General features: G+C 59.7%; 8 protein-coding genes across 8 annotated transcripts; 3 read left to right on the top strand and 5 right to left on the bottom strand.

The window, feature by feature from the left end:
- Positions 1-116: 116 nt before the first annotated feature.
- On the bottom strand, positions 117-4,396 carry HETIRDRAFT_319546 (uncharacterized protein; the record flags this gene model as incomplete). The annotated part of the gene is made up of 9 exons (XM_009549012.1): positions 117-1,137; positions 1,201-1,583; positions 1,653-1,886; positions 1,944-2,195; positions 2,249-2,420; positions 2,482-2,745; positions 2,802-3,753; positions 3,813-3,870; positions 3,938-4,396. Coding segments are annotated over 9 exons (3,795 nt in total), but the record flags the coding sequence as incomplete, so codon positions are not given.
- Positions 4,397-5,148: 752 nt separating this feature from the next.
- Positions 5,149-5,734, top strand: HETIRDRAFT_459335 (uncharacterized protein). The gene is made up of 3 exons (XM_009549011.1): positions 5,149-5,350; positions 5,445-5,535; positions 5,608-5,734. Exons 1-3 carry the CDS (start codon positions 5,234-5,236, stop codon positions 5,613-5,615), a joined length of 216 nt encoding a protein of 71 aa, XP_009547306.1. The 5' UTR covers positions 5,149-5,233; the 3' UTR covers positions 5,616-5,734.
- Positions 5,735-5,787: 53 nt separating this feature from the next.
- HETIRDRAFT_154851 (uncharacterized protein) lies at positions 5,788-7,988 on the bottom strand (the record flags this gene model as incomplete). Its single annotated transcript, XM_009549010.1, has 9 exons — positions 7,945-7,988; positions 7,806-7,886; positions 7,666-7,748; positions 7,453-7,610; positions 7,228-7,401; positions 6,559-7,168; positions 6,316-6,506; positions 5,888-6,247; positions 5,788-5,825 (listed from the first exon to the last, which is right to left on the bottom strand). The coding sequence occupies exons 1-9, from the start codon at positions 7,975-7,977 to the stop codon at positions 5,788-5,790; spliced, it is 1,728 nt and encodes a 575-aa protein (XP_009547305.1). The 5' UTR covers positions 7,978-7,988.
- Positions 7,989-9,785: 1,797 nt separating this feature from the next.
- Positions 9,786-14,341, top strand: HETIRDRAFT_61667 (oligopeptide transporter; the record flags this gene model as incomplete). Its single annotated transcript, XM_009548668.1, has 23 exons — positions 9,786-9,968; positions 10,027-10,113; positions 10,168-10,264; positions 10,317-10,376; positions 10,431-10,505; positions 10,560-10,649; positions 10,706-10,733; positions 10,787-10,867; positions 10,917-10,935; positions 10,994-11,019; positions 11,079-11,269; positions 11,332-11,346; positions 11,404-11,691; positions 11,745-11,804; positions 11,867-11,949; positions 12,005-12,098; positions 12,149-12,230; positions 12,288-12,352; positions 12,413-12,508; positions 12,568-12,629; positions 12,691-13,023; positions 13,098-13,157; positions 13,231-14,341. 23 exons carry the CDS (start codon positions 9,786-9,788, stop codon positions 13,330-13,332), a joined length of 2,277 nt encoding a protein of 758 aa, XP_009546963.1. The 3' UTR covers positions 13,333-14,341.
- On the bottom strand, positions 12,749-16,091 carry HETIRDRAFT_459332 (uncharacterized protein; the record flags this gene model as incomplete). The annotated part of the gene is made up of 9 exons (XM_009549008.1): positions 12,749-13,023; positions 13,098-13,157; positions 13,231-14,621; positions 14,693-14,773; positions 14,833-14,930; positions 15,024-15,224; positions 15,292-15,523; positions 15,585-15,745; positions 15,810-16,091. 7 exons carry the CDS (start codon positions 16,089-16,091, stop codon positions 14,168-14,170), a joined length of 1,509 nt encoding a protein of 502 aa, XP_009547303.1. The 3' UTR covers positions 12,749-13,023; positions 13,098-13,157; positions 13,231-14,167.
- Positions 13,704-14,012, bottom strand: HETIRDRAFT_319676 (uncharacterized protein; the record flags this gene model as incomplete). The annotated part of the gene is made up of 1 exon (XM_009549009.1): positions 13,704-14,012. One exon carries the CDS (start codon positions 14,010-14,012, stop codon positions 13,704-13,706), a length of 309 nt encoding a protein of 102 aa, XP_009547304.1.
- Positions 16,092-16,388: 297 nt separating the features above from the next.
- HETIRDRAFT_476235 (uncharacterized protein) lies at positions 16,389-21,241 on the top strand. The gene is made up of 14 exons (XM_009549006.1): positions 16,389-16,617; positions 16,682-16,794; positions 16,845-17,155; positions 17,210-17,412; positions 17,475-17,634; positions 17,745-17,881; positions 17,958-18,035; positions 18,134-18,215; positions 18,308-18,428; positions 18,495-18,930; positions 19,013-19,245; positions 19,296-19,508; positions 19,583-20,880; positions 20,947-21,241. Exons 1-13 carry the CDS (start codon positions 16,393-16,395, stop codon positions 19,905-19,907), a joined length of 2,637 nt encoding a protein of 878 aa, XP_009547301.1. The 5' UTR covers positions 16,389-16,392; the 3' UTR covers positions 19,908-20,880; positions 20,947-21,241.
- Positions 20,024-21,193, bottom strand: HETIRDRAFT_418567 (uncharacterized protein; the record flags this gene model as incomplete). Its single annotated transcript, XM_009549007.1, has 2 exons — positions 20,024-20,919; positions 20,947-21,193. 2 exons carry the CDS (start codon positions 21,191-21,193, stop codon positions 20,024-20,026), a joined length of 1,143 nt encoding a protein of 380 aa, XP_009547302.1.
- Positions 21,242-21,301: the final 60 nt, after the last annotated feature.

The raw sequence follows: 21,301 nt of genomic DNA, 5'->3' as shown, positions 1-21,301 counted from the left end.
CGCTCGCCAGGTCAGTAGTTGCGCCCGCGGCGGCCGGTGTCCGCGGCCGTCTTGAGGATGGCGTCCTTGGCCGCCACGATCGACGACTCCGAACCTGCGATGCATCGCCGACCCGATCAGCACCCGCGCCAACAAGCACGCGACGAGGTGGAAAGAACAAGCGAGAGAGACGCACCCATGATGACGATCGTGTTGTTTTCGCGCCCGACGGTGATGTCCGCGCCCGTCTCGCCGTGCAGGCGCGCGATGTTCGAGCCCTTCGCGCCGACGATGCGCGGGAAGCTCGTGCGGTCCGGCAGCGTGAGGAAGCCGACGTGGCTCATCCCGCGCGCGCGCGCGAGCGCGTCGTCGATCGCCTGCTGCGCGCGCTCGAGCGCGGCGCGGTCGCGCGCCTTGAGCGTCCACGTGGACTCGCCCTCCTCCGCGTCCTGGTAGTTCAGCACGACCTCCCACTGCGCGCCCGCTGCGCCGGCGGCGGCAGCGGCAGGTTCGTCGTCGGCGTCGTCGATGCGCGTGGACGGTGCGGCAGGGGCGGTGGTGTCGGCGTCGGTGTCGGGCTCGGGGCGGACCGGGACGGCGGATTTTTGGGGGTGGGCCGACTGCTCGACCTGGACGCCGTACGTGCGCAGGGTGCGGAAGAGGTTGCCCTGCTGCGTGACCGCGTGGTGGTACTTGAGGGGCACGGCCACGGTTTCGACGAGCGCCTCGGGCGCGGGCGCCTTGATCTGGGACTGCAGCGGACGGGCGTGAGCGCGAGCACGGGCGCGAGCACGGCAGAAACGCACCTTGAGGTTCTCGATGGCCGCCTCGACGGCGGCGCGCGCGCCGGACACCTTGACGACGTTCTCGGGCGCGACGGCGGCGAGCGCGTCCGCGTTCTCCGGGGGGCCCGCCTGGCCGTACGAGCGCGAGCCGGGGTACTGCACCTGCACGGCGAACTTGGTCTGGAACTCGGTCAGGTTCTGCCCGCCGCGGCCGATGAGCGCGCGGTGCTGCGGCGCGGGGATGTCGACGGCGAGCACGACGCGGTCGCGCAGCTCGCTGACGGCCTTCTCGAGCTCGGCCTCGAGCTTGGCGACGACCTTCGGGTCGCCGCGCAGGCGCACCTCGTCCTTGGGCTCATCGCCCGACCGCGGGCTAAACGAGCGAACGAGACGCTGAGCGCGCGTCGCGAGACAAAGGGCGATGATGGACACTCACAACCGGACCAAGCCCGCCTGCGCCCGTGTGTCGGAGGGACCACCGCAGCGGCTGATGAGGTCCTTGAGCACCTGACCGCCCGCGCCGATGAGCGCGCGGTGGAACCTGTTCTCGACGGTGACCACGACGGTCGTCTCTTCGCCGACCTGGTCCGCGATCGCCTGGATGGCGGCCTTGGCGGCGGCGACGGCCTTCTTCGTCCCGTGGCAGGTGATCTGCGCGCTCTCGGCGTCGGGCGTCGTCTTGTCGAGGTCGATCTGCGCGCCGGTCTCGTCCTTGATCTCGTTGATCGTGGCGCCGCCCTTGCCGAGGATGCGGGGGATCGCGCGCGCGGGGACGGTGAACTTGATGACGTTGTTGGATTCCTTCTCAAATTCGACGGCCTGGGAAGAAGGACATGAGTCTGGGTGGTGAGCGTGTCGGGCTCACAAGCGAGGGGTGGGTATTCTTACGTCGAGCAGCTCCGACTTGGCGCCCGCGACGCCCTTGCGGCCGCCCTTGACGAGGACCTCGTCGGCCTTGAGGTGCTCGCGAGTCCGGCCCTCGCCGTTATCAGCCGACTCGCGCGGGAAAGTGATCTTGACGGAGTACTTCTCCTCCAACCGCAAGACGTATTTGCCCTTCTCGCCAATGAGACCGGAGTGATACTGGCTCGCGATCTTGAGCACCTCGGACGTCTCGTCCGCCTGGGTAGAACGATCAGCAACGCGCGCAGCACGCCAACGTCGACGACCGTGACGCACCAGCCTCTCGACCTGAGTCAGGATCCGCCGCTTGGCCTCCTCGACGTTCTCCTTGCGCCCGACGATGGTGACCTTGGACTTGGAATGCGTGACAGTCTTGTTCTTCTTCTTCCAGCTGTCCTGCTGCTTCTCCTCGACCTCGTCCGAGAAGTCGACCTTGACGCCGAGCTGGTCGCGGAGCTTGTTCACGCCCGCGCCCTGCGAGCCGACAACCCTGCCGACGAACTCGCGGTCGATCTCAAACTCGACGGACTGTGAACGCGATTCGGTGCGCGGCGAGACACAAGATGGGCAGGGGGACGTACGTAGCCGCTGAGAATCAGGTCGTTCTTCGCGTTCTCGACAATCTCTTGGATCTCCTTGACGGCGCGGTCGACTTCGCTGCTGGCGCCGCGGACGAGGACGACGTCCTCGGTGGACGCGTCCCCAACCTCGGCACCGATCTTGATGGAGAGGCCGTTCTCGTCGCCGATGATGCTGCAAATCCACCGTCAATTCGCAGGAGCGATACCCATGAGAAAAAAAAAAACGGGCGCACGCGTTGAGAGTGGTTCCGCCCTGGCCGATGACGGCGCTGTGCCATTTCTTCTCGACGGTGATGGTCGCGCTCTTGACGTCCGCAGCGTCCTTGGCAAACTGGAGCAGCTCCTTCTCGACGTCGTCGATGTGCTTCGCCTTTTCGACGGGGGACGGGGACGCGGAGGGCGAGGTCGGGTCGTACACCAGGAGGACGGACGACTGCTCGGCGGCCTCGGGAGGGAAGAAGAGGAGCACGTTGTGGTTCTCGTAGAACTGGTTGATCCTATCGCCCAAATTGAAAGTCAATAAACTGTCTGCGAGGGAGGAAGGCGCGCGTACTTCCTGGCGTGCTTGGCCTGAACGATCCTGTGCACGAGCCAGTCGACAGGGACATCCCTGGTGGCGCCGATGAGCTTGCCGATCAACGTCGAGACTTGGCGCACGGCGCCATCCACGATGGGCTTCTCGCCGATGATCTCGATGTTGAGCACGCTCGCGCGCTCCCGCATGGCCGGGCTGGGCGTGAAGACCGACACGCCAGGGTGGGCGGCGGCGAGGGTCTCAGGGTAGCCAGTGACGGTCATGTAGGTGAGGAGCTGCTTGGAGAGCGCGGCGGGTCCGGGGAGAGGGAACTCGTGAATGTACTGCGAATTCGCCTTGGCCATGACGGCCGAAAGGCCGCCCGCAACGTCCTCGTCCTTGCCCCAGACGGTGACTTCCTCACTGGACTCCTCGGGCTGGGGCACGATGACGGAGCACTTGCTCGACGCCATGATCTCGTCGATGGCCTTGCCGACGAGCAGGCGGTGCTGGCGCTTGGGGAGCGTGATCTTGATGGGAGTGAGGCCGGAGGAGAACGCGTCGACGGTAGCCTTGACAGCGTCGATGACACGAAGGACGGCGTCGCGATCGCCGACCGCGGTGAACTCGCGGTCGGCGCTGCTGAAGGTGAGCTGCACGTCGCGTCCCTGGGCTGCGTCAACGAAGACGGAGCGGCGGGCCTTGATGAATGGGACGATGTGAGAGGGGATGTCGCGGACGCGCAAGGTCTTTTTTGCAGCCTTAGAGGCAACGATGTCCTTGATGAGGTCTTGGGCCTCCAACGCGAAGGGCTGGGGGCCGGTGATGGTGATCGGGATGGTGGGCTCTTCCTCTTCGTCGTCGGGGATGGGAGTGGTGCCGCGGGGGGAGCCGTTGGGGTGACCGTTTCCGTTGGGGGCCGAGAGAGAATCCTTGGGGGGGATGTCTACCCTGACGTTGGTCTGGTCACGGATCTGCTTGAGCGTAGCACCTGGGATGGGATGGGGTGGATGAGCACGAGACCCCATGGCGGTAGGAGGACACGGTCACCTTTGACGCCGATGATGAACGCGATGGTCGAGGTCGGGGCATTTACGACCAGAGAGACCTAGGGGCGGGAAGAAAGATGTTTGGTGCGGTGGACGGAAAGGGGGAGGGGAGGGGGGGGGACTCACGGTGGGGCTGAGGAGGGAAAGGAGGGACCTCTTTCCTTTCTCGAGATCCTTGTGCGAGTCTGCCTTGAGGTGGAAGGTGGTCTGGCGAGTCTTCTGGTTGGTGGATGCCTCGATCTTGACCTTGAACTTTGTCATGACCTGCTTCATGATCTCGCCGAGGGTGGCCGGTTTGCCGTCCTTGCCGGAGGTGGAGAGGTCGATGGAGGAGAGGGTGAAGGACTCGGTGACCTGGTTAGGATGCACGGTCGCGGGCTTGATGCGGGGGCCGACGGGGCTGCCCCACGCGAGTGCGGCAGGCTTGTTGGCGGAGGCGGAGGAGGGGGCGAGGGTGGGGAAGGCGTCGTGGGAGGCGGTGTCGACGGGTTGAGCGACGGGGGCGGCAGGCTTGGAGGGGACCGGGGGGGACTCGTAGAGCGAGGGGAACGGGTCCGCGGCACCTTCGAGCTCGTGGTGCCTTCTCTGCAGGGCGAGGGACCGTCCGGCGGGTCAGCGTGCGGGTGCGTGGACAGGGCAGGAGGGACAGGAGCGGACCTGAAGATCTGCGGCCATTGTGGCAGACGCGACGGGTGTCCGGAGAGCGATGAACCTTTGACGGGCGAAAGACCTGGGCGACGAGCGGTGGGTCGCGTTGAAGTGCTGGAGTGAGAGTGTGGTTGCGGCCGCAGTGCGCTGGCGCTGCAGACGTGGTCCCATCCATCACGTGACCGTGCGACTCTCCTGCGACCGCAGTACGTACTACTCTGCTCTGCGCCCCGGTGGGTCCCGTCGCCGAGATGCCCGTCCGTGCATTCCAGCACATCTCCTCCAAGCGCCAGTCGAGCATCGCAGGTGCGTTCCATAGACGCGGCTGGCTCGATGCTATCTGGCTCCATGGCCCCCAGCGTCAACGTAGGCTTCACGCGCAATCTCAGGTGACGGTAGCGCGCGCTCGCCTTTCCCCTCGGCTAGTGCCTTTTGACCAAGATTCGCCCTTCTTACAACGCATCGTCATGTCTGCACAACGCACCGCTTCTCTAGCACGGCTGTCCAGGGACAGAAATCGAGGACGGCGGCTCGAGACAGACACCCCGCAGGCCTGTCGTTTCGCCGCCATCGTTCCAGCTTCTCCTGGGCTTCTCCACTCGAGCAACCGACATCCCATAAACTGCACCACGGCGCTCACGAGCGACTGATCAACATCTCCAACATGCCTCGCCGTCGAGCGCGTTAAGCGCGCACGGCCTCGCATCGCCTACGCAGGCGCATATAAACCACACTACAGATCCGCCCTCCCTCGCTCCCATCCCACCAGCCGCCATGCGCCTCACCTGCACCCTCCTCGCAGCCCTCTCCCTCTCCCTCTCCCTCTCCCTCCTCCCCTCCCTCACAGCCGCCCAAAGCGCCGACGAATGCTCCACCCCGCCTTCCGGCTCGGTAAGCCTCCAGTCCTCTCCCCAAAAGACCACCCACGCCTCCCCTCGCTGACGACGGACCTGCCCGGCTCTCTTTCCGTTCTTGCTCTGTTTAGCAATGCGCGCGCTACTGCATCGTCTGCTGCAACGCCTTCCCCGACGCGCCCGCGTGCCAACCAGATTACTTCACGTGCATAGATACCTGTGGTAAGTACTCCCGTGCCACGCATGCTGGCCACTGGCCCGTTCGATGTTCCGATACTGAGCGACGGTCCGTAGCCTCGTAAGGCTATCGGGAGCAGGGCATCGTGCATCGGCTGCTAAATCGTCCTCAACTCGTACGGCGTAGAATGATCCTCTATCCAGCTTCTATCATAGTGTGTATATATAAGGAGATACATGCGCAACGGACGGTGGGACAAAACACGACAGACGAGGTGAACAAACAGCAAGAAGATCTTACAGCAGGCCGTTGGTCTCCAGCAACAGCACGATACCTGAAAACGCAACGCACCGATGAGCGCCCGCCACGGTCCGCACCGCAAAGAGAGAGACTCACTGTGAACGATCTCCGGGATATTCTGCTGCGTCGTGTCGACGGTCAGATCGGCCCTGACCGGCGCCTCGAACTCGTCGTCGACGCCCGGGAACCCCTTGATCTCGCCCGCCCGCGCCTTGGCGTACACGCCCCGCCGGTCCGTCCGCTCGCAGTGCGCGAGCGGCGTCGCGACGTGGATCGTGAAAAAGTTCCCGCCCGGCCCGCCAGAGTGCAGCACCGTGTCGCGCGCGACGTCGCGCCCTTCTTGATGCGGCGCGATGGGCGCGGCGATGACCGCGGCGCCTGCGCGCGCGAGCTCGGCCGCGACGAACGAGATGCGCTGGATGTGCTTGTACCGGTCCTCCCGGGAGAAGCCCAGGTCTGGGTGCGGGCGGCAGAGTCAGCGGAACATGTTTGGGGGGCACGGACAACGGAGGATATGCACGCACCGGGTGACAGCTCGTGGCGGACGGTGTCGCCCAGCAGCAAGGAGACGCTGCGGCCGCCTTGCTCGTTGAAGACGGTCTGGAGGGCTTTGGCGATCGTGTCCTTCCCCGAGTTGTACAGACCGGTGAGGAAGATCACGAAGCCCTGCTGTTGCCGTGGCGGATAGCTCTCTCGCAGAGTCTTCACGACGGCGCTGGACGAGCGGGTCAGGAAGCGTCGGCACAGCGACTCGTCGACGAACTCACTCGTAGCTGAACCAGTCAGGAATGGCCGCGCCCGTTTTCAGGCGCCGACGGAGCTCGGTGCCAGAGATATCCAGGGTCTGCACGCCCTTCGGCACCTCGTCCACCGGCTGGTACTCGTCCGACGAGGGCAGGTACGTCATCATCTGGAACGGCACCATCTCGATGTGCAGCTCGTCGCGGTACGTCGCGACGAGCTCCTGCGCGTCGTACGGGCCGTAAAAGTCCTTCCCCTGCGAGTTCTTCCCGGGCCCGGCGTGGTCGCGCCCGACGATGAAGTGCGTCGCGCCGAAGTTTTTGCGGATGATCGCGTGCCAGACGGCCTCGCGGGGGCCGGCCATGCGCATCGCGAGCGGGAGGAGCGCGAGGTGGCCCATGCCGTTCGGGTACTTGGCCATGATGGCCTCGTAGACGCGCACGCGGGTGTAGTGGTCGACGTCGCCGGGCTTTGTCATGCCGACGACGGGGTGGATGAGGACGTTGGCTTGTCGTTGGCGCGCGGCGCGGACGGTCAGCTCGCGGTGCGCACGGTGCATGGGGTTGCGGGTCTGGAAGGCGACGACCTTGCGCCACGCGAGCTTTTTGAAGTGTGCACGGAGCTCGGCGGGGGTGTCTGAGCACAGTGCGTCGTCAGAATCGGCGCATACAGGTACCCTGTTCTATAAAACTCACAGCGGAGAGCGACGTAGTCGAAATATGTTGGTGCTTGGATGGCCTGGAGCTTGCCGCCGATGTAGTACTCTTTCACTCTGTTGCGCAGATAGGCGACCGAGGGATGTGCCGGGTCGTCCGCGCCCATGACGTTAACGGCTTCCTTGACCCGGTCAGGGATATAGATGTCCTCGACTGGAGGACCTGTAAGAGATGTGCTTTACGCGTTGAAGACACGGTTCTCACCGGTGATGATGGCAAGTGCTTCATCGTCCCGAGGATCCCGTAGAGCAACTCGCGCTCCGGACTTTAATGATAGTCGATCGATGTCTTCCCGCGAGACATCCAATGTGATGGGCATGGGAAAGAGGGTGCCATCGACGAGTCGTAGCGATTCGACGACACTGATGGCCGAGCAAGGTTACTCGGTGTGAGGACGTCAGAAAAGATGACGGGTACCTGGTATAATCCGCCTCGTTCATGAAGCCCTCCAGGGGACTGAACCCGCCATTGATGATCAGTTCGAGATCGCAGAGTTGACGCTGCCCGGTCGAGATTCAGATCCGTGAAGGCGAAGCCGAAATTGGTCATTGGCATACCTCGGTTAACACGATGTCATGAAGGAGAGGCGCTTCGTCTCGGAGCTCCTGCTGAATGTGCTCGTCCCTGGCCAAGAGGTCCTGAAAAGCATATGAGGGCGCCGCTCGGCGAGCAGTCCCATTACGGACGAAAACTGACTTTGAGAACGCCGCCGTGTGGAGAATTTGCCATGTCAGTTGGGCGTGATTTTATCAAGAGTACGGTAGAGCAGCCTTTGAAAATGTCCCTGGGACAGTGGACGAGGATGCATTGTGGGGAGGCAGCCTAAGGCGTCTTATAGGATGAAAATTGGCCTGAATCACGCAATCGCCGGTGCTCGTCATCTTGAGCTCGACACAAAATGCTGATGCATACACACAAATCCAGGGAGGCCATCTGCCATGTCAGCGTCATTCAGAATCACTCGGTATACGGCACGAACCGACACATATGCGACAGGAGGAGTGATGAGCGTTAAACGTCACGATGAGGAATTGATGGTTCACAGGCGCTCTCTTTGGTATCGTGCCTTCATGCAGCCACCGCTTTCCAATTTATAAAGCGGCAGTTCACTTGCCTCAAGACATGATATCCATAGGACCCTTGGTGCTCAGCGACGCACTATCGAGTGAGGATACGATGAAGAGGTCGATTTCGACATAGATCTGGAAGTCACCAGGACTTCAAGTGAAGCCAAAAAAAAGTGCTGCACAGCTGCTCTTAACCTCTGTTGAGTGAAATCTATGCCTACAACCGTCTGACACTGCTATCAAAAGTCAATATCCGAATATCAATGGTCGCTATGAGTCACAACGGCAAACGACGGCGAAATCGAAGCGTGTCAAGTCCGTCCGCCTTGAGCTTGAGTTGGGTGTTGCGTAGCCACGTGGCTTTTGCCAAGGTAGTGTACGTAAGAAAAAGGTCTTCTATTTTTCTGTCACATTTTACGTCCGGAACTGGGATCAAACGAAGCACACACCATGATAATGCATGATCTGTTCAGACGATTACAATGGCTTTCACCATCTCACCTCTTTGATGGGTTCTGTATAAGTATTAGTAGACACAGCTCTGCACATAGTCGACATCGCCATGCACTTCCACAGGATGCTACGCATCGAATCTGCTGAGGATCCTTCGTGGGCAGCGGCCCGATTTCACCGCTCAGCTTCCCAGTAGCTTCCCCTATCATCATCCAAAGTCCATCCCGTTAAATCGGCCTCCTGATGTGAATCGGCACAGCTGCATCGCATAGGTGCATCAAGGTTGGGAAGGGTTGGGAGCGCTGAACTCGAGACTCTAAGAGTACTCTAGGGTATTCTACGGTGCCCAACGATTTTGGACCGGTCAACGTCCGCCGCGGCGTGGGAGGGCGTGGGGAGACCTCAGATAGCCTCAGATCTGTCTCAGATCTCAGTGCCTCCCAGGGCCCGTTCAGGCCCGCTGCGGGGTTGATTCGATCGTTGGGTTTTTTTATCCTGCCCGAGATTAGATAACGTCAAAGTCTTGCCTGTCGGAGGCTGCTTGTCCTGGCTCTCATTGCAGCGGTATTCACTTCCAACGGCTCCGGCGTGTCTTTCCAATGTCCCACAGGCTCAAATGTCTTCAGCTAACTGAAAGGCAATCTCTATCGAACCGATTGGCTTTGATTTCCAGGCACGATGTCCGACTGTCGCTTTTCTTGGTGCATTATCAACAAAAATTCTTTATCGTCGAGATTGAATCACCCAACGAATTGAAAAACTATAGCAGCAGATCGACGGTTGATTTACGCATTTTATTTTAGCTCAGCACCTAGGCGCTAGTCATTTGCTGTCATTTGCGACTTATCGGCGCCAGCCAATGTTCTGACATCACAATCATTCTCGTACCGAAAGATAAGGGCTCCAAGAACCCATTATCAGGAGGTTTCTCCAGGTCTTTGAATAACGGGCCTTAAAACGGTCTCGCGAGCAATCTTCCATTTCACGGGCAACTTCCCCTTTCGCCCTCTCGACCGCATGTCTGCTGTGACAACAGACGCGACTCCCGAGCTCAGGAGGACGGGCTCCAAGGGCTCTTCCTTGGAGAAGAAAGCCATCACAGATGTCTACGTCGACGAGGAGACAACAAGCGCTACAGAAAAGGATACGGATGCAGTACCAGACAAGGTGATTGACAAAGCGGAAGATGTCGCAGTGGAGGTGAGTTCCGGCCACGTCGCACAGCGTCTCCTTGACCCTCTGACTGGGGTATCTCCAGATCATCTCGACAGAAGACGACCCGAGTCTTCCCGTCCTTACATTTCGGAGTGTGTTTCTCGGTATCGGTCTCAGCGCTTTCAGTGCGGTACGCATCTGGCATTCTTCGCACATGTCAGCCTATTTATCCGGTGTATACTAGGTCCTGGGCACAATCTACACGTTCAAGCCGCAGAATGCTACCGTGTCCCAGCTCTTCAGTCTGATCATCGCGTATGTACTTGGAACCGCGATGCATGGTGAGTGAAGCATCCTCGCATGTCGATTCTTTTTCCGATTTCCTCTATGTAGCGGTCATCCCAAGTCATGGCCGATGGCGGTATCTCAATCCAGGCCCGTTCAACATCAAAGGTCGGCGATTTCGGATTCTTTGACACCCCGTGTTCTAATGTCCTTCGTGTGCAGAACATACGGCGATCGTCATGATGGCTTCCACCGCTTCGAATGTGGCTGTAGCAATGGAAATCATTGCTGCGTTGGGTAAATGTTTTCTTGGTACCATATGCATGTCTTCATCTGACCTTTGGGTTTCAGATCTTTTTTACGACATACGTCTGAACCCCGCCGTTGCTATTTTCCAGATCTTTGCTACTCAGATGATAGGCTACGGTATCGCGGGACTACGTGTGTTGCGATTTCTCTCGGATATCTTAGATCGTGCTAATCATTGTCGTCGAAAGTGCGAAACCTGCTGGTGTACCCAACCTAGTGAGTTTGCACCGTTGTCCTCTGTCTGCAGGAATGTGACGAAAACTGCGCAGTGCTTTCTACCCGCTTTACATCTCCGTCGTCAACTTGCTTCAGAGTCTGCATTTCGAGGGCATGCTCAATCACAAGAAAAGGTTAGTAGCTGTTTTATGCATGTGGGATCTAGGCTCACCCATCCTTCAGGCGGTATTTCTGGATCGTGGTATGTATTGAGGCTACTCTTGTTTTTCGGGTTTCTCTCATGCTCTTTCCATTGACAGTTCACAGCGATCTTCCTATGGGAATGGTAAGCTTTGACGTTCCGTTTTAAGCCGCTATTATTCATTCTCGCCACTTGTATACCAGGATCCCTCAATATCCTTTCCCCCTCATGAGCGCGATATCGGTGATCTGCCTCATCAGCAACGGGCGCTCTACTTTTATTCGCAATCTATTCGGTGCAGGATCCAGTAACGAGGGTATTGGCTTGCTCTCTTTCAGCACATCGTGGACCCTTATAACCCAGGGGAACCCGCTTGTCTGGCCTTGGCAAACTCGTGCGTACATCATGAGGCGTGCTTCCCGATCAATTTCTCACCGATAGCTGTTCCTAACGCAGAGATCAACTCTTACAGTACGCGCTTGCACATTGCATGTTCAGTATGCTCGCAATGCTGACTTGAGCTTCTAGTTGGGATGGCTTTGGGTTACATTATCCTGACAGCGTGTTACTACGCGAATACGTTCAACGGCCGGAACCTGGTCTTCATGTCAACCTCCCTCTTTGGAGACGACGGCGGCACATACAACCAGAGTGCCGTTTTGACATCAGATCATAGGCTGGACCCATCGAAGTTGGCCGAAATCGGCCTGCCGAGATATACCACCAGTTACACGATCTCGCAACTGGTGTATAACCTCTCCTTGGGAGCTGCAATCGTTCACGTCGTGCTTTGGTACTGGTCGGACCTGAAAAGAGGTCGGTCTCATTATCGACTGCTCGCAACACCTAATTGATGAGATTATACACAGCACTGGGAGGCACACGGTTCTTGAAAACCGATTTGGAAATCGATGATCCTCATTACAAAGGTGAGGCCCGTCCTTGCTTTCCTTCCGTCGCATGAGAACTAATCTCGTGATGTACTTTATAGTCATGCAGAAATACCCCGAAGTACCGCAATGGTGGTATCTCATTCTCTTCATCGGCTCGCTCGCCGTCGGCATTGGGTGTAGTGTGGGTCTCATTCTCTGACTCCCGTCTGCCTCCAAACGTTGACCGTTCATTGTAGTATGCCACTGGCAACGGTACTGTGCTCATGCCCGCGTGGAGTATCATTTTCTTCACTCTCCTCAGTGCCATCATCGCCGTTGCCCTCGGCTTCAGTGCGTCTTTCGCGACCCATATCACGATGCACTTCTCACCTCTCCGATAGTCAGTGCTACCACCGGGTTCAACCTCTCGATCAAGTACGCCATCCAGATCATCGCTGCTTTTATCCATCCCGGACAACCGATGTAAGTGACATCTTATGAGAGCAGGAGTCGACCTCTGGGCTTACTCGTCGCGTCTAGCCCCGTCATGTATGCCAACCTCTACGGAAACAGCACCTCGTTCCAGACATTATACCTGCTCCAAGGTACCTTCTCTCTCCATCCGCATTCCGTGGGAAGGAATTGCTGATGAAGATAATTCATAGATCTGAAGCTCGGGCAGTATACAAAGGTTCCTCCAAGATGGACGTTCGCTTTCCAAATGGCGGGCTCGATCGTCGGGTCGATCTTCAACTACACAAGTAAGTTCATCGTCCTGTCTGATGTTGGTGAGAGCAGCTGCCAACACCATGTGGCACAGTGATGAAGTCCATCGTCACGAACAACCGTGAAGTCCTGATAGATCCCGTCGGCACCCGTATAGTATGTCCTCTCCCCCGCACCGTCCACGCTGCCTCCATCTCACCTTCTCACCTTCTTCCAGTGGTCCGGATGGATCATCCAGCAGTACAACTCGAGCTCCGTGGCCATGGGCGCGCTCGGTAAGGAGCTCTTCACGTACGGCAAGCCGTACTGGCTCGTCCCCTTCGCGATCTTCCTCGGCCTGTTCATGCCCATCCCGTTCTGGCTCGTGCACCGCTTCGCGCGCAAGGACTCGTTCGTCGCGCGCGCAGCGAAGTACATCAACACGCCCATCATCCTGCTCTACATCGGCTACCTGCCGTACTCGGTCAACGGGATGTGGTGGTCGTGCCTCGTGATCGGCCTCGCGTCCCAGCAGTGGGCGCGCAGGAGACGTCCCGGGTGGTTCAAGAAGGTGCGTCTCGCTGTCCAGCTGCTCCATCTCCCCGTCGAGCGAGCGAGCGAACTGACGCGCCGTCCTATTCGCAGTACAACTACATCACGTCCGCCGCGCTCGACGGCGGGAGCCAGATCATCATGTTCATCCTCGTGCGTCCCAACCCCTCTCCCCTCCCGGCCCCTCACGCATCCCCACTCACACTCACCCTCGTCCCACACACAGAGCTTCGCCGTCTTCGGCGCGAGCGGCAACGCGGTGGACTTCCCGAACTGGTGGGGGAACCCCGCGAACCTGTCCGTCGACCGATGCGCCGCGACCGACTGATCACGGGGCCGAGCGAGACCGCAACGCTGCGGCGGTTACCTACCAAAACCTGCGGTGCACACCGACGTCGCTCACCGCAGCTCCCCGCTCGCCCTCGGCCATCTCTTATCTCCATATTTCTTTATTTCATGGCAGTGTACGCATCATACGTACTCGGTAGTAGTAGAGAGTCGCGTTTGCGATCCCCACATGCACGTCGCGCATGTTCGATATCTGTGTAAGTTACTTTTCGATTAGCGTGACGAGGGCGGGTACACGATGGACCGAATCAGACGGACAGAGTCCACAATCCACACGAGCGAGTGAGCGAGCGAGCGATATGTATATTTGCGATTCGAGACAAACCTAGTAGTCCGTGCAACAGTAAGTAGCTAGCTAGCTAGAAATAGCAGAGTGTGATGTAAGTAACCCAAATTCAACGTCGGGCGGCCCAGTCGTGCCTGCCCATCCGTATGTACGCAGCCAAATAGGATAGTAAAAGAGCGTCGCGTCCCCGGTCGTCGATCGATCGCGTTGATCACGACGAGGACGACGAGGACGCATATAAGTAAACAAAGCGGAACACGACCCCAGTCCGGCCGATAGCGAGTTGCTGCGGCTGCGGCGGGGCGATGCAGATGATCTCCCGATCCCGAAAGTGTGAGAGTAATGCGTGAGTGCGTGAGTGCAGGTGCGTGCATGTGAGTTGCGAGTGCGAGTGTTGAAGTGCGCGCGGCCGAATCCCCCCAGTATACACTATGATACAACAAGCCGCGCGCATGTGAATGGATGAGTCAGTGAATGAGTGAGTCAGTGGGGGACGGCGGCGGCGGCGTTCGTGGGACGCGGGCGCGCGTCAGGCCGACTCGTTGACGTGGAGCGTGACGGGGCTCAGCGACGACATGACCTCCACATGGCCTTCCTTCTTCCGGTCGTTCATCGCAGGGCGCTCGCCGCGCCCGACCCACCCCAATATCCGGCTGTGCGTCTCGTGGTCGTATACCACCGCGAGCTTCTCCGCCCCGAGCGCGCCCGCGGCGGGGCTCGTGCGCACGTGCACGGCGTCGGACTTGGCCTGCAGGTCGAACGTGCCAGCGTAGAGCGCGTCAAGCGCGACGTCCACCGGCGCCTGCGAGTTCTGCGCGGAGAGGAAGAAGCGCGAGGCGCGGCCGGTGTGCGCGATGGCGAGCGCCATCGGGGCGTTGAAGGTGCGCGCCTTGGTGATGAAGTTCGGGTGGAACTCGACCGCGACGGGGGGGAAGAGCTGATATTTCTCGCTCACGAGAAGGGAGATGTTCGCGGTGATCGGCCTGCGTAGGGTCAGGAGGACCGGTCAATGCCGATCTTCGCCGCTGGATAAGGGGGAGGGAAGGATGCGTACCCGTTGCCCGTGTCGAGAGACATGAAGGTAGGCTTGTCGGCACGTCCGCAGTTCTTGAGCGTGATGTTGGCGTAGATGGGGCTATGAGGGCCCGGGGCCGTGAGCGCGTGGGAGTGTACGAGGGAGGAGGAAAAGCTTACCCATTGATGGTGTCCAACGTCAGCGTATCGGATATATTGAACGTACCTGAAACCTCTTGTTCTGTTGTCTTCACCAAAAGCTTGTTCGCCTTGATATACTGCATGGAAGTCTGAGCCGGCAGGCAGGAAGGCAGAAGGCAGGGACGAAAGGGAAGGAAGGAAGGAGGGCGCAAGCCAAGACGACGACTCACATCAAAAGTGACTTTGGACGAAGCGCCCTCAATGAGCACTTTCTTGAAACGGACGGTCTCTAGGTGCCCGAAGGATTGGTTGAAGTAAGGAAGGCTCGTCGAGAGGCGGTCGAGGCGTAGTGGCCGGGGCGAAGCGACATGGGGCAACAAAAGGGTGATGTTGAACGATAACGCGTCGGAAGCTTCCATGGACTCGGGTACCTAGGTGGAGCGGGAGCGGGTAAGCTGAGGTCGCGTGGGCGGAGAATGTGGGAGGGGAAGCACGCACGTAGAGCGAGACGGCGGTTCGGTTGTCGCTTTTCATGAGACACACGTGGGTCTCTCTGAAGAGGTCGTAGGTCGAGTAGTGGACGGTGACGGCGACGAGGGCGTCGGAGACGTTTCTGTCGCGGTTGACGTCGACATGTAAGTGGCCGGAGAAGCCGGGGAGGGTAGCGCGGTCGGTGGAGACGTTGGAGTGGATGATGATGGGTTTATCGACCGGGAGGGCGAATTGCAAACTGCGGCAAAAGGGCCCTGAGCGATTTCATCATATCAAATGGGGGACGGATGAGTGCGTACCTCCGGGAGCCCGGAGAAGAGTATTCGGAATTCCACGAGTTGCACGCTGCCTCCTCACCTTCGGATAGAGGGATGAAGAGTTCGACTTGGGAGACCATATTTGGCGGAGGGGGGCGTTCAAAGGGGGGGATTGGATGGCGTTGCGGGCGCCGCCATATCTGCTGTGAGAGTGCGAGTGTGTTGAGGCCAAAAAGCGAAGCGGTAGAGGGCGACGGGGTTACTCACGAGGAAGATCAGGGGGAGGCCCACGACGACAAAGAGGCCGACGTAGAGGATGATGGCGTAGAGGACGCCCCGACAGAACTTTGAGCTCTTTCGACTTTTGCCTCGTAGCTTTTGGAATATTTGCTGCTGGGCTTCGGATGTTTCATAGTCGGGGAGAACGGGGCTGCGGGGGCGAGAGGGGATTTGTTGGGGAAAGTGATCGGCCGTGCGGCGGGTGGGGATGGCGGCGGCGTCGACTGCGAGTTTGGGGAGTTGATCATCCTCTGGGTCGAGAATGATCATGGCGTCGGACGGGGAATTAGAGAAGAAGAGAGACTACCAGAGCTTCGAGGGTGCGGGCTGCGATTATCGAGAATAAATCAATGTGTTTCTGGCATTGCAGAGGCGGACGAAGGGGAATGCGGGCCAAGTCTTGCGAGCACTTGGAGTGAGCGAGCGAAGGAGAGATTGGACGGGGACCGAATATCGCGGTCGCGAGCCAAGCCCCCTCGCTGAGTCAGCAGCGACGGTGCAGTTGCATCGCTTGCCGCAGCGACGGTCCCCGCACGTGCCCCGACCACCGCCGTCCCAACGCCTCAACGTCATGTCTGGTATACCTGCCCCAGATTACCCCGTCTTCGCCTCCCCCGACTTCGACGCGAACGACTACGCCAACGCCGTCCTCGCCGGCGAGCCCTATCCCCCGCCCCCGTCCGCCGCCGCATCCGCAAAGCCGTCCGCCCTCGAGCCCGCCAGGGAGGACATCTCCGTCGCCATCGCCAAGCTCAACTACGGCATCGACGACGTCGACAAGCAGATCAAGAACGTGGTATGCACGTCCCCCCCCGCCCTTTCCCGTCGCGTCGCGTCCCCGCTCAAAGTCATAGCGCTAGGTCACCACACACCATGAGGGCCTGCTCGTCCAGGCCGCCGGCGTCGGCGATCTCGAGCACTCCCTCGGCTCTGTCCGATCCGGCCTCGACGACCTCGATACGTCCCTCGCAAAGTGTGCCCACCCGCTCTGCACTTGATCTGCTTACCCTCACGCCCGCGCAGGCTCCGATCTAAAATACGCGACCCGTACCAGGCGCTCCAGGCGAACGTGACCCGCCTTCAGCGCCTACAGCAGGTCTCCGACGCCCTCCGCCGCACCTCGCGCTTCGTCATGCTCGCGAAGAGGCTGCAGGCCCAGATGGCCGACCTCGGCGACGGACTCGAGACCGCCCCCGAGCGGGGCACGGCCTCGGAGACGAAGACGGGTCGACCCTCCCTCGACGGCGGCCGACGCAGCGCTACTCCCGCACTCGACCTCGAAGGTGAAAAAGAGCGCACGCTAGCACAGGCCGCGCTCAGCGTCACCGAGCTCTGTGAGCCCTACTTCATCAAAACCGCCTCTTTTACTTGACCCGTCCTCCTTTCAGCCGATCTCCTAGAGGGCTCGCAGAGTGGTGCGACATCAGACGCGTCGAATGACCCTCCCGCACAAGACCTCCCTCCGCACAGCAGACGCATATCCTTGCGTGAGGTGCGCCCAGTCGCAGCCCACATCCCCTTCATCGACTCCTCGCGCGCCAGGGTCACCGCCGACATGGAATCCATGGTCCTCACCGGCCTCACCGAAATCGTGCGCCCCCTTCGTTCTCCCTTCCACACACAGATCTGAAGCCTCGCCGGACTGCCGGGTAGAACCAATCTCTGCTCGCGTCGTCCCTCCAGACCGCACACAACCTCCGCGTGCTCCCACAGCTCGTGCAGAACCTCGTTTCCGATCTGACAGACGCCGTCGAGAGCCGCATCCGGTCCGCGTTCGACGTGTCGCGCATCTCCAAGGAGCTCATATCCAAAGGTATCTTTAGCCCCCGTGCTATACTTGTTGCCGTTTCCATTTCTATTCCTGCCTCTTTCTTTTTTTTGTCTATTTTGGTGCGGGGCCTGTGGATTGACGACCACATACAGAATCGGCACCGTCTTCCCTCGCATACAAGTCGCGCGTGCGCATGGAGCCGACGAACCTCACGGCCCCGCAGTGGACCAACGCACTATGGGCCCGGCTGACCTCATTGATTGAAGACCTCACCAGCGCTTGCATCAAGGTAACCAACCTAATCCACCTCCTACTTCCCATACACTCTAAGAAAAACCTCCGTTCCCGCGGCGCTCCATAATCAGGTCTACACTCTGGAGAAAGTGTTGAAGCGCAAAAAGGACCCTGTATCCCAGGCCATGTTCCTCGACGAGGCGATGAAGGTGACGACTCATAGATCCTATCGCCGTGATCCGCCTTGAACTTACACTTCGGTTCCCCCATATGCGCGTCGCTTTGTCCCGTCGGCATCCGCCCGCAGCTCCTCGAAGACAAGCCTAGCTCGACGTTCTGGGGATCCCTGGGCCAGACGCTCGAGAAGCAGTGCCGCGACGGCGCGAAAAGTGCGTGTCCTTTTCTTGGATGGATCTTTGTCTTTCTTCCTGTTTCGGACAGAAAGGACAGAAAGAAGAAGAGGCTGATCTGGGCGTGGCAGCGTCGACGTTTTTGCAACAGACGCTCAGCACGGGTTACCCCCGCCTGCTGCGCCTCTTTCACGACTTCTTCTCCAGCATCGCGGTGCACACCGACACGGTCTATACCTCGACCTATCAGAGGTAAATTCCACCTCACTGCTCCACCGGCTATGCCGCAAATCACCTAATCTATCCCGACCGCACCAGCCCCGAAACCATCCTCGTCCTCCACGCCCTCGGCACCTTCGAATCCCTCTACCTCTCCCGCGCCTCCGCACGCCTCACCGAGTCCGTCGGGCACGCCTTCCACGGCGGCGCACGCACGCCCCCAACCGCGGCCGACGGCGTCGCCTTCGCGCGCGCGCTCGCGAACGAGCTCGACGCGGCCAAGTTCGACCCGCTGCTCGTGCGCGCGCTCGCGCAGCAGCACGTGCGCGGCGCGCTCGAGATGGCGCTCGCGCGCGCGGACGCGATGGTCGTGCGCGACCGCTCGGCGACCGCGCTCGCGGGCCCGGCGGCGACGGCGGCGCAGATCGGGAACGCGGCGGCGGCGACGTTCCTGTACCACGTCTGGGTGCGCGTGGAAAAGCTGGAGGAGGAGTACCCGGAGGCGGTGTACGAGGTCCTGCGGCCGGCGGTCAAGGTGCGTCTCCCTTTGCCCCCTTTGCTCTGTGTGTGTGTGTGCGCGCGCGCTGATGAGAGTGGGCGCGGGCACGACGACGCAGGACTTGGGGGACGCGTTTGGGCGGATCGTGGAGCCGCTGTTGGGCGTGGTGCGACGCGAGCTGAGCGCGATCATCGCGAAGCTGCACAAGATCGACTTTGCGGCGGACGTGGACCCGATGTCGGGCGGGATGGGCGGGGCGAGCGCGTACGTGAAGGAGCTCGCGGAGAAGCTGACGTTCGTCAAGGCCGAGATCCTCGCCCGCTTCAACGTCGGCCCCGCCGGCCGCGACTGGTGAGCCCCGCCGCCTGTCGCGCTCCGCACGAGACTCTAACGTGCCTCAGGGTGATCGCGATAGTGACGCACGTGATCAAGACGTTCGTGCTGCACGTCTCGATCGCGAAGCCGCTCAACGAGAGCGGGAAGCTGCAGCTCACGAGCGACATGACCGAGCTCGAGTTCGCGCTGAGCGCGTTCATGCTCGAGAGCCCGCAGAGCAAGCGCGGCGGCAGCCTCGACGTCATCGGCGAGGACTACCGCGCGCTGCGCGCCATGCGGTCCGTCTCTTCCCCTTCCCCTCCTCTTTCTCGTCACCGCGCGCGAGCGCTCACCACGTCGACGTCCTTGCCAGGCCTCTCCTGTTCCTAGACAACGCGTCGCTCGCCTCGCGCGCACACACGGCAGGCCTCCCGCCGCTCATCGTGCTGCACCACATCCTCGTGCGCTCGCCGATCGCGCTCCCGCACCGGCTGCACGGGTGGCAGGAGGCGGAGTACGTGCGCTGGGTCGAGGAGCACAGCGCGGAGGAGGCGCTCACGCTCGTCGACGGCGGGCTCGCGCACTGGGAGCGCATGGCGGAGAGCGAGGGCGCCGCGGAGGCCGCGGAGGCGGGGGCGGGGGCGGAGTACGTGCTGCTGGCGAGGCGCGTGTTGGACGAGGCGGGCGGGAGGCGATGAGTGTGTTTTGAGTTTTTTGTGGTTTGCTCATGGTCGATGACTGGAAGATTCAGGCGCGCTTCGACAAAGTCGAGCCGGACGCAAGTCCAAGTATTTATTGCGCATCAGAGGATTATCTACGTGCGATGAGTATGAAGGGAAACGTGTTTAGATGTCGATGCAATCCGAGCGTTGAACATCGTCAGAGCCTCTTCATCCTCGTCCCTGATAAGTGCAACGACATCATATGAATATCCACTCTGGAGGTTTAGCTCCGCGTATCTGTTACGAAAAATGGTATCGTGAATTCCATTCGCCAATCCCTCCAGCGCATCCGCAAAGCGAGTGTATATTTGTGACCAGAAGCGAGGTGGCCCATGGATTGGATCGTGAATCGCGATGTTGCAATTACTGACGCTTAGCTTCCGGAGCGTGTGCCTTTGGCCCACGATGAATTCCTCGACGTGGGTCTCCTCATTGAACAAGAACCCATTCAGCGACACACGCCTAAGCGCTGGGAAGTACAACTGCGAAAAATCGATCGTGGTGACAATGCCAACATCTATGTCACTGTGAAGTATGAGCTGCGTGAGAGATTGCGGGTGAGATGCGAGGGTGTTGAAGACTTGACGCTGGATAGCGTGCTGCCAGAACTTGACAAAAGAGTCTCGAAAACGACGTTGTGGCGAGCGTCCATGATGAGTCATGATACACAGAGACTCCAGCGAAATGAAGAGATTCCGGAAGGAAGGGAGGTCAAACATCGGGTCATGGAACGGAGCCATATTCACAATGTGGAGTTTTTTGAGACGAGGCAAGGGTGGTTGTCTTAATATTGTGGAAAGAATGGTCCGTTGTACTTGCGACTGCGTATCGGGACCATCGTGCGCATTGCACCCGTAGAATGCCAACTTCAAGCTCTCCAGGGCCGTAAGACGGTGAAGACAGTAAAACGCTATCGCCAAATACTTGAGTCTGTATAACTGGCTCCAATCTTCCAGAAAGCACATCGAGCCGGTAAGAACCCTCACTGCTAGCAAAAGTGTAAAACAGAACTCACTGTCTACGTTGATCGCCAAAAAAAAGAATGATTTGACGCATTCTGCTAACGGTGTGCGTCGCACTACTCTCCAGATCGCGATAGCATCCTTGGCGGTACCTGTAGTGTGGAGACATGCAAACACGCGTGGCGTGGCCAGTGCACAGAATGTCTTGTTCACTGCTCGGATACGAAGCAGGTCACTGCGATGAAATAGCGATAGCTCGTCGACAATGATTTCGAGAAGTTCATAAGGCAAGGAATCCATAAATTCGCCTGGCGATAGTTATTCTGTAAGTGGATGGCTTGGATCGTTATAGATGAAGTGTAAGTGCGTTGTCACACATCGACAAAGGGAGGCTTCCGGTCACAACCT

Source organism: Heterobasidion irregulare (genome assembly GCF_000320585.1).
Source record: "Heterobasidion irregulare TC 32-1 unplaced genomic scaffold scaffold_06, whole genome shotgun sequence".
NCBI lineage: Eukaryota > Fungi > Basidiomycota > Agaricomycetes > Russulales > Bondarzewiaceae > Heterobasidion > Heterobasidion irregulare.
This window is presented reverse-complemented; position numbering and strand designations above follow the sequence as displayed.